At 43.3% G+C, this 14,476-nt stretch overlaps 3 protein-coding genes across 3 annotated transcripts in view; all 3 read left to right on the top strand.

The window, feature by feature from the left end:
- Positions 1-14,476, top strand: part of LOC140065435 (uncharacterized) — a 255,509-nt gene that overhangs the window by 96,514 nt on the left and 144,519 nt on the right. Inside the window, exon 3 of the mRNA XM_072113056.1 lies at positions 13,646-13,743. Within this exon, the coding sequence (XP_071969157.1) occupies positions 13,646-13,743 (98 nt within the window). The remainder of the gene's footprint in view (positions 1-13,645; positions 13,744-14,476) is intronic.
- On the top strand, positions 3,436-6,884 carry LOC140065234 (uncharacterized). Its single transcript, XM_072112836.1, has 3 exons — positions 3,436-3,534; positions 3,583-3,685; positions 4,001-6,884. The coding sequence occupies exons 1-3, from the start codon at positions 3,436-3,438 to the stop codon at positions 4,825-4,827; spliced, it is 1,029 nt and encodes a 342-aa protein (XP_071968937.1). The 3' UTR covers positions 4,828-6,884.
- On the top strand, positions 12,121-13,402 carry LOC140065233 (oocyte zinc finger protein XlCOF29-like). The gene is made up of 3 exons (XM_072112835.1): positions 12,121-12,197; positions 12,971-13,051; positions 13,178-13,402. Exons 2-3 carry the CDS (start codon positions 12,980-12,982, stop codon positions 13,400-13,402), a joined length of 297 nt encoding a protein of 98 aa, XP_071968936.1. The 5' UTR covers positions 12,121-12,197; positions 12,971-12,979.

Raw genomic sequence — 14,476 nt, 5'->3', positions numbered from 1 at the left:
TGATAAGACACCTTCTTTTGCCGCTAATATTAGCAGTGGAAGCATCTGCTAAGAATCCAGTTGCTGAAAGAAGTAGAAGAATAGTTTGTAATAACAAATCTTTATTATTTCCTGAGTAGACGTTCTGGCTTTCTGTCCATAGGATCTCTGTGCGCATCCTCTATTTTTTAAATCTGAATATCTACTTCAGATGTTTTATCCAATGTTTCCGTTTCTTTTTCATCAAAGAGAAGGCGTTTTTTTTAATCTTTGGTGATATTAGCACTATTTTCAGGGAATCTCCACTCATTTAGTATCATGTCGTTCAATGTTTGGTTAATTGGAAAGAATCTCTTCCTTTAAGTGCTAAGGCCCCGGAATAGTTTATTTTGAAAAGATTTTGGTTTGACAATTTCTTCTATATTTAAGGTGTTTCTCACCGTTTTCAACAGGTTGTCTAATAATCATTTGAAAAGAAATATTTTGTGCAGCACTTTTTAGGCACAGAAGAATCACCATCAAGTGAGTCCCTGTAGGAACATCCAGGGGTTGCTGATTCTCTGTCTGACTCTGAACCAGGATCCAACAAACTAGGTTTTTTTGGTTCCGGTTCAGGGTAAGAGTCTCTTAGTTAGGAAAACATCATTAAGGATGACTGTCACTCTTCCCTCATGTAAATCCTTAAATTATTAAGTAAATAGTTTTTCTCCTCTTGTAAAGCTTTAGTTAGTCATTCTGCACACAAAGTTTTGGTGTATGATCAGCTAGTTCAGTATTACACATATTACCTCTTTTAGATTTTGATGTGGCTTTCTTTTAAGTCTTTTCTTTTTTTTTTACTCTCCTTCTCTTTACAATCTTTGCTGTTTTTCTTTTCTTTTTCCTTATGTCTGAATGTCACTTTCTAAGACTAAAAGAAAACCCCCATCACAATCAATATACATTCGTATATCTTGGCACACCGAGGGAACACTTCCAGGATTTGGCTTTACTGCACATGCGTGGACCACACGGCGCTATACCGCCATCACGATGTATTGCGGAATCTGGATGCTGGCTCTCAGGTAACGCTGTTTAGAAGCTCCAGGGGAGGATTCTTATTCCCTGCCAGAATACTGTCTAGACTTTCCCCAGCATTGTTTAGAAGCCGCAGGAGGGGGAAAGTAAGTTAGACTCAAGGTCCCAGGCTTAGGAAGGCTCTCGATCACGAGATTCTAACTCTGTTTGGGGGGAGGGTTCATCCAAAATACGTCAGGGTGCAACCTCAGGTGCCGTCATGGGGGACTTAATGGAAAATACAGATAAATAGGTTTTCAACCAGTTCGCGCTCTGAGTTTGATATATTGGTCGCTGAAAGCAGTGTTTTAGTGCTCAGCGTCCATTATATCGTCCACAGGCACTTTCTGGTACTCTGTCGTCACCCTGTCCCACGACTGTCCCACGACCTACCTCACCAGGTGCTCGCCCACTGCCCCCCAAAACACAGAGTAACAGTTCACTGCCACAGCTCCACAGGCTTTTGACGTAGCGTGTCTCTTCCCCAGGGGTGAGCCAATCTGGGAAGCTGGATGCAAATCCTCATTAGTGGCAAAACACCCAGCTTTCCTACATCCATTCAGCAACATATTCATTCTATACCAAAATCTACTATAGTGGCAGCTTACCCTACCACACCCCCCGCTCTCTAACGCCACCATTCTGCATTTGGTGGTGTTGGAGAGCGGAATACTTGTGATCTGTCCCATAGATACGGTTGCACAATCACTATTAAACCCCCCCACCCCATCATCCCCTGTTTGTCTTTGTATTATCCCTAGCAGTGGACTAGGAGACTGTAGTAGTGCACGCCGTGGTTGTAGGGGGTAGTAGTGCGGAGCATGTGGTAGTGCATGCTGTGTGATGAGGGGGTAGTAGTGCACGCGTACTTGAAGGGTGTAGTAGACCAATCAGCAAAATTATACTACTAATATAAACTAAATTGTATCACCAGAAAGCTCTCTAAATCCTTTAGATAAGTAAAAGTGCTGAAAAGTTATTACGTCATGTAGAGACACTCGTCAGATTAAAAAAAAAAAAAAAGGGCTGAGCCTTAACATGCAAACTGGCTGCGTCCTGAAAGGGTTAAACAGACACCCCGTCATAATAAATGGAGTCATATGTCTTCTGCTGGTTATAACATAATGCGGCGATGTCCTATAACAGAACTTCTGTCCAGCGCTGGTCACAACTTCTCCTCACATGGCCCCTAGCAACACTTCCTGGGGCCTGACTCCTCCCACACATGGGGCTGGTCACATGTCTATGACATCATCACAGGTCCTGTCACATATATCTGGAGCTCTGCAGGTGGAGGTAGGTGTGTAGTCACCGGGGACATTTATCAGGGACCCCTCATTTCCACCAGAATCTCATCCATCCCTGAGTATCCGCTCACTATACAGAGGAGGGATGTGGGTGGTGAAGGGAGATCTGTATGAAGCCGCGACCAGTGCAGACTGCAATGTGCTGCAGATGGTTATAGGAAAGTTACAGCCTAATAATAGACTGATATCATCATAGAGAAACTCCTATATAATCCATTATTATCCCAACCACACGACATCCACCACCGAGTCACCGGCATCTCCTCATTGTACTTCTACTCATTACAGGAACTGCATTTCTCTACATGATGTTACTTTGTCTTATCTTCTTTCTCTTCAGGATCAGACGATGGACAGAGACACGAGGGTGGAGAGAATCTTCCAGCTCACCCTAGAGATTCTCTTCTATATTACTGGAGAGGTGAGAGATTGTGATGAGGTCACATGACATCATTATCTATGGGAATAACAGATGATAGGACTGGAGAGGTGAGAGATTCTGGAAATGTATGGAGGGAGATTTATCACTGTGTCTCTCCATAACCAGGATTACACAGTAGTGAAGAAGACCTCTAGTGGGCGCTGTCAGGCCCCTGTGTATGAAGAACGGGGGAGATCCCTGAGCCCAATCCTGGCTCCTCCACCTCACCCCCTGATACATGATGACATCAATGAGCAGAAGATCCTAGAAGTCACCCACAAGATGATGGAGCTGCTGACTGGAGAGGTGACACTGCTGGGAATGCTGGGACATTATACAGTAACGCTATGAAGGGATCTGGGTGATGACGGGATCATTGTGTGTGTCAGGTTCCTATAAGGTGTCAGGATGTGGCTGTCTATTTCTCCATGGAGGAGTGGGAGTATTTAGAAGGACACAAAGATGTGTACAAGGACGTCATGATGGAGGACCACCAGCCCCTCACATCAGCAGGTAATAGACAGGACTAAATCCACACGTCCTTTCATTATCTGTATGGAAAGAAGGAATTCAGTCTCTGGATGTTTCCTACAGGTAGATCCAGTAAGAGAACATCACCGGAGAGATGTCCCAGTCCTCTTCTTCTACCACAGGATTGTTCAGAGGAGAAATATGTCCCACAGGATCATCAGGTACAAGGAGATAAGACTTCATGATATATTCCCATTGATTTGTGGAAATTGGCATAATGTAAAGTTGTTTGTCCATATAGTAAGTCCTCCTTCATTTGATGACTAATATACATTTGTTACTTCTCAGTTTGTGTATCAGGGTGAAGATGTGAAGAATATTCCTGCCCCAGAGACATATGTGAGGGGCTATGAGCGATGTAAGGAGGAGATTCCTACAGGTAACTGCCCAGGTGAGTAGTAACCACTAGATAGAGCAGAGACGAGTGATAACACAATACAGAACATGGAGACATAGACTCAGAAAAGCTGGAAGGTGGGAGCTATGAGGGTCAGGAATACTGCTCACCAGGACCTCGGAGGAAGAGACTGAGATGTTATATCAGTAATAATACAGAACCTTATGGTAAGCAGGAAAGTCATAGCCACCATGGGCAGACAAGAAATGCTGCATGTACCCGGATTGGTGAATTCAAACATATGTAGAATCAGTATTACCCCAACCAATGTAAAGATTATATTTTATAATCTGTTTTGTTTCTTGGCAGATGACAACACCGGGAGCTCAGAGGAACATCTGATATCATCACATGTTACAGCAGGTGATGGTTGTATCACACCAGATACATCTGAAGATCACGACAATATCACAGATGCTTCCTCAGACCTTCACACACAAGATCTTTCATCTTATCCTATTAGATGGGTCCTTTCTACGGAATCATCAGAAATGTTAAAGGAAACGGATTCAAGTTTAGAAAGTGGGAAACTTTTTAGTGTTAAAGCAGATCTTCAGACAAATCATACGGGAGAGAAGACTTTTCCATGTTCAGAATGTGGAAAGTGTTTTTTAAAACATTCCACTCTTGTAAGTCATCTAAGAACCCACACAGGAGAGAAGCCATTTTCATGTTCGGAATGTGGGAAACGTTTTGCTCGGAAATGGTATCTTCTACAACATCATTTAACTCACACACAAGGGATGCCATTTTCATGTTCAGAATGTGGCAGATGTTTTTTAAGACACTCAAATCTTATGAGACATATAAGAACTCACACTGGGGAGAAGCCATTTTCATGTTCAGAATGTGGAAAATGTTTTAGCGACAAATCAAGTCTTAATCGACATTTAACAAGTCACACGGGAGAGAAGCTGTTTTCATGTTCAGAATGTGGGAAATGTTTTAGCCAAAAATCAGATCTCGTAAGACATCAAAGAATTCACACAGGGCAGAAGCCATTTTCATGTTCAGAATGTGGGGAATGTTTTACTAAAAAAAAGCAACTTCTTCAACATCAACAAAGTCACACAGGGGAGAAACCATTTTCATCTTTACATTCTTCACTCGGAAACCGTATCTTTAACATCAACTAAGTTACACAGAGGAAAAGCCATTTTCATGTTAAGGATGTTCGAGATGTTTTCTAAAACATTCAAATCTTAAAAGACATCAAAGAACCTAGACTGGAGAGAGTAGGGGACAAAACAAGGGGTGCTCCTATAGTGTATTATCCTTATGGTAGGTAAATAAAGTTAAGTACTTAGAACTACTAACCTTTTGGAGTTGAGCATCTAGGGCACAACTCCTAGGTGTCGCTTCCTTTGGTGGACCTTTTCCTCCCTCTATGTATGGATGAGCAGTTCCCAGTAGTAAGTATCATTCCCCTCAGGGGGTGTAGTCAATTTTCAAACGCTAGAAATGGTGCTAGCCGGTCCCGTTAAAAATGATTTATTTGATCAAAACATGAAATAAAAGTATAATAAAATGTTCACGGAACATTGAGTTATGCACTACTTCTGGTTCATACCTTCAAAGAACCTACACAGGAGAGAAGCCATTTTCATTACTTTACTAAATCAAAGAACAAACCAAGGATAATTATGATGTAATACAAGAAAAGTGTACAGAACTTTATAGTACAAAGTCATACATCTGTATTATTTGTGAGAACTAAGAACAGGATACCAATCATCACCATACATTTGATTCTAAAATATATTTATTATTGACTGTAAAGGAACCCTCCAACCATAAATTTGTCATGAGCCTCATAATATCATTCTTTTTATCATTTTTCTCCTGTTCACTTTGCTGTATCTATATATCACATTGTGATAGATATAGATTTCCACTATAACCTTCTCTGCTCCGTCCTAGCCAACTTTTTATGAAGTAGCATGGAGGTGGCATAAAGGGGGGGGGGAGTAGAAATTCTTGGTAATTCAATGGAAGGTATATAGTGGTAGTACTTGTGCCATTAGATCTAGGTGGGCCCCTAGCATGTTTGTACACCAAATACGACACCACTTCCATTAGGAGATCTATTTCTCCTCCCACCTTGGGGTCCTAAGTCAAATTGGAATCCAGGTTGGCGTTTATACCACTCTCTAGAGACCTGGTTTAGACAGACCAAATTATGTCTTGGAGAGCTCTTTAGAAGTAGGGCTGTGTGTCATAGAAAAAACTGTGCCTCAACCTAAGTCTTCGGTTGTCTCCACCAAACCAGTTTTGTGGCAGTGGCATTTGAATCCTACTTCCGGTGGAGGAAGTTGACAAACCCTTGTCTAGACATATTCACGATGAACATCATGGAAATACTATGGGTTTAAAATTCATAGGGGTTGATGTGGTGGATAGGGACTGGGACCACATTCTACTCAAGAAGGAGGCCCAGTGGATCTACCACCTCAAAACAGTGGCTCCTATGGATCTCAATGAACAACTTAGTTTTGTTTGTTTAAAGTAACTACTTCCACATTCCATTCGTGCATTACCAGCCTTTATGTAAAGGTTTTGTGTTCTGGCTACATAAATGTATAATATAGGCTTCCTTGCCCCTAATTGCCTGCTGAGACAGGGTTATTTTGCTTCTCTTCTATTGTAACTATCTAATCCCTTCTTATAGGCTCATAGGGCAGGTCCTGTGCTGCGACTCTGGTTTGCCCTTTCACCATAGTCCCCTTGGTAGTGAGAACACGGGCTCTCTTACCTGTTGCTCCCTTCTGTCCCAATACAAATACTACTAACGTTACTCTACCCCCTGGTGGACCACACAGCCTTCAACGATTTGGGCTCAGTCGATGTCATAATTGAAATACTGGCTCTAGCTGACATCTGAAGGCACAAATCATTTTTTTAATATTTTATTGCTATACGATAATGGAGGTTATGAGATACTGTGGTTCTGGATCATTGTTTGCTTATGGATATGGGGTGTGTGATATAGTGGACTATTTTTAAAGTCTAGAATTTGACACCCATATGGAGCACTACATAGCAACATTGTGAGCAGTCATTGGATTAGTTCCATTTAATGCATTTATTAAATTTTTAACTTGAGGTTTTTCCCCTTTTTTATAAGATATCCATTAAAAGTTATGTTTTATTAGCTATTCACCAATTGTTTCTACAAAGATGAGGACATTGTCATCTGAGGAACAGCCTGCTACTAGTTACCTCTTGTCAGGCTCCAGGGGTAGTGGACCCACTGGACCACCATGGACAATGACGTAAACCGGAACCTGGGACCGGTAACTAAGTGGTACCCAGTTTTCACCAGAGCCCACTGCAAAGTGGGTTGGACTTGCTGAAGCATGGTACCACCAAGTCGTGTCACAGATGCGAGGTACACAGACGTTGAGCAGAATCGTAGTCAGGGTCAGGCAGGATGTCAGGACAGGATCAGAGTCTGGGTCGTAGCAATAGCTCAGTCAGGCAGAACAGGATCAAAGTCAGTAGCAAAACAACGGGAATACAGAAAAATAGCAAAGGGCATACAACAAGCTTTTTCTAAGGCTGTGAGGCACAAAGATCCGGCAGGATTATAAAGAATTCTGGGTATGGCCAGCATCAATTAACAGCGCACTGGCCCTTTAAATCTTCTTAAGCCAGCATGTGTGCATCCTAGGTGACTGGGACAGGCGTGCACGGCCGCTGGACTGGAAGCAGTAGCGAGGATGGGTGAGTACAAGCTTCGGGGTGCTGGGGCAGAGGAATCTCTGCAGAAGACCATGGTCCAGAATGTTGTCCTCGGGCAACAAAGATCTCTCCTCGCTCAGGAGGAATGACATGCCTAGGAGCCGGTTCCTCCCCAATGACATCCGAGGCACAAGAGAGAGCATCAGCCTTGATGTTCTTTTTAGCCCGACGGAAGTGGATAAGGAAATTGAAATTGACCAGCGAGCTTGTAGTACATTGAATTGCTGAGCAGTCTAGATATAGAGGAAATTCTTGTGATCTGTGTATATGCAGACCTAAAATTGAGCTCTCTCTAGGAGATAATCGCCAATAGTTCTCAGTCGGTCTCCTATGGAGTAATTCCTCTCTGCGGACGAGAAAGTCTTAGAGAAAAACCCGCAAGTGAGAGTTCAGCCTTTGGGCCCTTTCTGGGTGAGCACCGCCCCAGCTGCTACTGAGGAAGCATCTACTTCCAGCTGGAAAGGCTTCTCTGTATTAGACCGTGTCAGAACTGGGGCTGAGGCAAAGACAGACTTTAAATTTTGAGAAGACGTCTTCCGCTGCTAGAGGCCAGAGTCCCGGATTAGTGCCCTTCTTGGAGAGCGCCACAATAGGAGACACAAGCGAGGAGAAGTGCTGGATAAACTGCCGGTGGTAATTTGCAAAACCCAGGAATCTCTGTATTCCACGTAGTCCTACTGGGTGTGGCTGTCGAAAAACTGCAGACAACTTAGCAAGATCCATTTGTAGGCCCCTGCCCCTGAGGTAATATAGCCAAGGAAGGGAAGACTCTTCTGATGGAACTGGCACTTCTCAAGTTTGGCATAGAGGCGATTGGCTCTTAAAAGACTGAGGACTTGCCTACGTGGGACTGATCGGATTCAAGGTCCGTAGAGAACACCAGGATATCGTAAAGATAGACCACGACGCAGGTATATAGCAAGTCCCTGAAGATGCCATTGATGGATTCCTGAAAGACGACTGGTGCGTTACAGAGTCCAAACAGCATAACCAGGTACTCAAATTGTACATTGCGAGTATTGAAGGCAGTTTTCCACTCGTCACCTTTGCGGATACGGATAAGATTAAAGGCTCCATGTAGATCCAGTTTGGAGAAGACCTTGGCTCCACGAAGGCGGTCGAAAAATCAATGATCAATGGCAAAGTATAGTGGTTCTTAATGGCGACCTTGTTAAGACCGCGATAGTCTGTACATGGATGGATTGACCCATTATTTTTGGTCACAAAGAAGGCAACACCAGCCGAAGAAGAGGATTTACGTATGTACCCCCTCTGCAGGTTCTCTTTGATGTAGTCCGACATTACTGCACTTTCGGGCATGGAGAGTGGGTACAGCCAACCCCGAGTAGGAGATGTAGCAGATCAGCAGGGCAGTTGCAGGGAAGGTGTGGCGGCAAAGTCTCTGGTTGCTTTTTCGAAAAGACATCTGCAAAGTCCTGATGCAAAGCTGGAGGCTTGGAGACCACAGAAGAGACCATGAGGGGTACTGAATGAGGAACCACCATACAGTGAGACTGGCAATCAGATCCCCAACAAAGAATCTCTCCCGTCTTCCAGTTAAGCACAGGTGCGTAGAGCTGCAACCACAGAAGACTCTACAAGAGGGAAGACGTGGTCCGAGGTAGCACATAGAAAGACAGTCTCTCTTTATGTAGAGCTCCGACTTGCAGGAACAAAGGCTCAGTTCAGTACTGGATCAGAGAGGATTTGGCCACTGACAGAGGAGATGACCAGGGGCTTCTCGAGGCGGACCACAGGAAAATGATGCTGAGAGACCAGAGCAGCATGCAAGAAGTTTCCTGCAGAACCGTAGTCTAAGAAGGCAGAAATCTGAAACTGGCTACCGGAGCCAGAGCTGAGAATAAAGGAATGTTCAGATGTGGAGAAGCTTTGTTCTCACCTAGGGTCTCCCAAGAACCCTAAGTGTGTGCATTTCCTGGGCCCTGGGGACACAGTGGACAGGTTATCAACTGCTGTAGCATGGGGGTGATTTGTCCGAGCTGTTTACCTTGCGTGGCAAACCCACAACAAAATGGTGCAAAAGCATTTTTTTCTCAATTTCACTGCATTTGGAATTTTTTTGTCGCTTCCCAGCACACCACATGGAAAATTAAATACTGCTAATAGGGAGTAAAAGCCCTTATAAAGCTCCATACGCTGAAATATAAAAAGGTTATAGCTTTTTAACCCCTTAACCCTTTTTTCTTTATTGCATTTCCATTTTTCACTCCCCACTTTTAATAATAATAACTTCAATAATTCTCAGCTCCCAGTAGTATATAGCCAGCAGCCCCCCAGTATATAGCCAGCCAGCCCCTGCCCCAGTATACAGTGTGCCAGCCCCTGCCCCCCAGTATATACCCTGCCAGCCCCTACCCCAGTACATAGCCAGACAGCCTCTGCCCCAGTATATATAGCGTGCCACCACCTGTGTCCCGTTATACAGCCTGCCATCCCCTGTGCCCCGGTATATAGCCTGCCAGCCCCTGTGCCCTGATATATATCCTTCTAGCCCCTGTGCCCCGGTATACAGCCTGCCAGCCCCTGTGCCCCGATATATAGCCTTCTAGCCCCTGTGCCCCGATATATAGCCTGCCAGCCCCTGTGCCCTGATATATAGCCTTCCAGCCCATGCCCCAGGATATATAGCCTGCCAGCCCCTGTGCCCCATTTTGGAGCCGGACCCCCACCCGGTTGATTTAAAAAAATTAAAATAAAAACTCACTTTTCCGGTGGCCCCCTTGGGTCATCTGTGCGATGCGTCGATCAGCGGCAGGTCCGTGCGGCGCACATCGCTGACCGACAGATCGCACAGAAGACCTGCGGGGGCTGCCGGAAAGGTGAGTTTTTTCTTTTTTTTTTTTAGTCGTTTTTTTTACTCGAATATAAGCCGAGTTTGTTTTTTTCAGCACATTTTTTGTGCTGAAAAACTCGGCTTATACTGGAGTATATACAGTATATAGTATCACTGCGTCCGTAACAACCCGTAGAATAACAGTAAATAATTATTGAACCCGCACGATGAACGCTGTTAAAAAAAACTGTTAAAAAAAAAACGCCAAAAATTATAATTTTTACTTATTGAATCCCACAAAAAATGCAATAATAAGTGATCAAAGTAAAAATGATAGTTTTTTCCTCACATTAGGTTTTATTTGTCAAATTTAGTAAAATGTAAGAAAAATATTCAAAAGAATTGAAGCTTTTCTACTCCTGCCCTCAAAAAATTATTCCTAAATTTTTAACAATAGGGTATAACGACCCTAAAATGGTAACACTGGAAAAAGCATCTCATCCCGCAAAAAAAATGCCTTCTCATGGCTCCAATAATGAAAAACCAAAAATTGTATAGCCTACAAAAGAGGCCAATGAGGAAACTAAAATCCTGGTAGCTGCAGGGCGCTCCGTCCCTGTTGCACCTCGCTGTGCGCCCATAAAACAAGTAACGGCCACATGTGGGGGCTCTCTGTACTCGGGAGAAATTGCAGAACAAATTGTATGGTGGGTTTCTCTTTTTATCTTTTGGAAATGTGTAAATTTTAGGGCTAAATGAACGTATAACCGACAAAATTTGACCATTCTAAATTTCACCTCCATTTTGATTCAATTACTATGAAGATCTCAAGGGGTTAACAATCTTCCTAAAAGCTGTTTCTGATAGTTTGAGGGGTGCAGATGTGAAAATGGGTTGGTTATATAGGGGGTTTTGATGCTAAATATGTAAAATTTTATTCAAAACAGTATTTATCCCCAAAATAGTCAATTCTGAAAATACTGAAAATCTATATTCGATTTGTAAACCGCGTGACGTCAAAATAAATTATCCAGACATTTCAAAAATTATGAAAATGTAAAGTAGACAAATGGGAAATGTTATTTAGGTGGTAAATCTATCTGCCTGAAAACGCAATGATTTCGAAAATGGCCAATTTTTTTAAAAAAATTCATCATTTTTTCATTTTTTTTTGTAAATAAACACAAAACTTATCAGCTGAAATTTACCACTAAAATGAAGTACAATGTGCGGGGAAAAAATATCGCTTTGATAAGTAACAGTATTCAAAAGTTATAACCGTATAAAGTTGACGCAAGTCAGAGTCCAAAAAATCGGGCTGCGTCCTTAAGGGGTTAAGGACTGCATGACCTTTTTATAAATTTTTTATATTTTTCAAAATGGGGAAAAAAAATGGCATTTTCGATTTTGGGTGCCATTTTCCGTTACAGGGTTAAATGCCTGAAATAACCATTAAAAGCAGAAACGCAAAAAATGAAAAAAGCCAATGGCAGGAAGGGGTTAAGGGAGACGTCTTCCGTGTGTACATAGAAGCAGCCATGTCCTGCAGGTGAGGGGGGCTGTTCTATGGCTCTTATATAGACAACACACAACAAACCGCGTTATAATAATAATAATACTGGAGTCTTTTTGTCTTCTGCCGGTTATTACACAACAACACAAGTCTCCTCACATGCCCCGCCCCTAGCAACACTTCCTGGAGCCTGACTCCTCCCACACATGTGACTAATCACATGGTCATGACATCATCACAGGTCCTATAGCTTCTCCAGCAGCCCAGAGCGTGACTCCTCCCACACATGGGGCTGGTCACATGACTGTGACATCATCACTTGTCCTCTCCCCTATATACAGTGCTCAGCTCTGCAGGAGGAGGTAGGTGTGTAGTCACCGGGGGACATTTATCAGTGGCCACTCACTTCCATCGCTCTGGCTTGGGGTTTCCTCCTGGCCGGGGGGTCACATAAGGAGGTTGGTGTTTCCTCATTGGCCGGGCTGTGCGTCACTCCATCAGCAGAAGATATGAGCAGTGCGGAGGAGGGGACAGGAATGGGAGAGGGGACACCCGGGATCTGCCCGGTAACTGCCACCACAAGCCGTAAATTGTGCAACACTTTGCCCACCTCCTTTTGTATTAGGCACACAAGCGGGACTGCCACTCAATTATCAATTAGTGAGATAATGACCCATGTTCTTATAAACATAGGAAGTTCAATTGTGTATAGTGAATAATAATCACGCTTGGTTCAGCTGTTTTAAATCCGGGCCACATTCTGTCTCCCTTTTATCTAAAGGAATTATGATAAATTCTGGACGTCTAATTCTAAATGAATAGCAAATAATTTGATTTCTCCTACTTCAAACCTTCACCCTACATCGCTGCTCTACAAAGTCCAAGTCTGACGATTGGATGACTGTAACAGCTCTAAAACAATCCAACATCACCAGTGCAAATGTTATTAGGGGTAAAGGAAAAATTAACAAATGATAGAACATAGGAAGCTCATCTGTGTATAACTACAATCCCCAGCGTATCCACATCTGAATTACCTCCTAGTATTAAATTCAAGATACAGATGCTACAGATGTTACACGGATTTCATCTCAGTCATAGAGAAACTCGTATTCCGTACAAGAGACAAAACCCACCACTGATCATCAGTATCTCCTCAGTGTTTTCTTATATTGATTTCAATAATTGTATTTTATATGTTTTTACTTTGTCTCATCTTCTTTTCTTTCAGGATCAGACAATGGACAGAGACACGAGGGTGGAGAGAATCTTCCAGCTCACCCTAGAGATTCTCTTCTATATTACTGGAGAGGTGAGAGATTGTGATGAGGTCACATGACATCATTATCTATGGGAATAACAGATGATAGGACTGGAGAGGTGAGAGATTCTGGAAATGTATGGAGGGAGATTTATCAATGTGTCTCTCCATAACCAGGATTACACAGTAGTGAAGAAGACCTCTAGTGGGCGCTGTCAGGCCCCTGTGTATGAAGGACGGGAGAGAACCCTGAGCCCAATCCCGGCTCCTCCACCTCACCCCCTGATACATGATGACATCAATGAGCAGAAGATCCTAGAAGTCACCCACAAGATGATGGAGCTGCTGACTGGAGAGGTGACACTGCTGGGAATGCTGGGACATTATACAGTAACGCTATGAAGGGATCTGGGTGATGACGGGATCATTGTGTGTGTCAGGTTCCTATAAGGTGTCAGGATGTGGCTGTCTATTTCTCCATGGAGGAGTGGGAGTATTTAGAAGGACACAAAGATGTGTACAAGGACGTCATGATGGAGGACCACCAGCCCCTCACATCAGCAGGTAATAGACAGGACTAAATCCACACGTCCTTTCATTATCTGTATGGAAAGAAGGAATTCAGTCTCTGGATGTTTCCTACAGGTAGATCCAGTAAGAGAACATCACCGGAGAGATGTCCCAGTCCTCTTCTTCTACTACAGGATTGTAAAGAAGAAACATATGACCCAGATTATTATCAGGTAGATGCAGATGACATATTCTATGATCTGATGAGGTTTATTATATCCAAGTGAGGGGTGTAATGATCACCATTGCAGGGGACCTGTCAGAAGGGAAGGACCTGTGCTGTGGCTGTTTCATCTGTGACTCGGTACTTCCTTTGTGCTGGCTGCCGGCTATAGCTGCAATAAAATCTCTGCATCCGCTCTGGATTTCTATTATTGCTTTCAGTTGTATCGGCGCTGTCCTCTGACACCGCCAAAAGCTGAGACAGAGCAGGAAGTGATACTGTTTACAGCAGGAGTGCACTGTACGACATGTAAGCGTCCTAGTGCCGGCAGCATGATGACGTCATCACATTGCCAGCGCCAAGTGTGTTTCTCTGTGTGCTACAGACAACAGCTCAACATCAATGGGAGGAACAGGGGAAAGGTGAGTATCTTCTTTAGAAGAAACAAAGAAAAGAGACACGGTCAATTGATGCCAATGTCCTGTCAGATATACCAGGTAGTTTGCTGGAAATGACAGACTACAGCTCCCACAGTAATAATAAGAAAATGTGAACAGTAGCTTATAAAACATAACTCTTAATAAACCCAAATATAAATGATAGTAGCAACACCACACCGGATGATGCCCATAATAAAATCACACATCAACTGAAAGAAAAGATATTGACCTAAATACTCCCCACCAGAGCATAGGATAAGTAAATAAATGGTTAGGTCTTACCAATCTTCATGACGCAGGACG

Source organism: Engystomops pustulosus, chromosome 6 (genome assembly GCF_040894005.1).
Source record: "Engystomops pustulosus chromosome 6, aEngPut4.maternal, whole genome shotgun sequence".
In the NCBI taxonomy this organism is placed as follows: domain Eukaryota; kingdom Metazoa; phylum Chordata; class Amphibia; order Anura; family Leptodactylidae; genus Engystomops; species Engystomops pustulosus.
The sequence above is the reverse complement of the archived record's forward strand: the minus strand, read 5'-3'. Positions and strand labels throughout refer to the sequence as shown.

Bases quoted from the DNA above. Each gene is read 5' to 3' on its own strand.
- LOC140065233 (XM_072112835.1), top strand. From the start codon at position 12,980: ATGGACAGAGACACGAGGGTGGAGAGAATCTTCCAGCTCACCCTAGAG. The intron at 13,052-13,177 runs GTGAGAGATTGT...CTCCATAACCAG, and splicing joins TCTTCTATATTACTGGAGAG to GATTACACAGTAGTGAAGAA.
- LOC140065234 (XM_072112836.1), top strand. From the start codon at position 3,436: ATGTCCCACAGGATCATCAGGTACAAGGAGATAAGACTTCATGATATA. The intron at 3,535-3,582 runs GTAAGTCCTCCT...GTTACTTCTCAG, and splicing joins TAAAGTTGTTTGTCCATATA to TTTGTGTATCAGGGTGAAGA. The intron at 3,686-4,000 runs GTGAGTAGTAAC...GTTTCTTGGCAG, and splicing joins TCCTACAGGTAACTGCCCAG to ATGACAACACCGGGAGCTCA.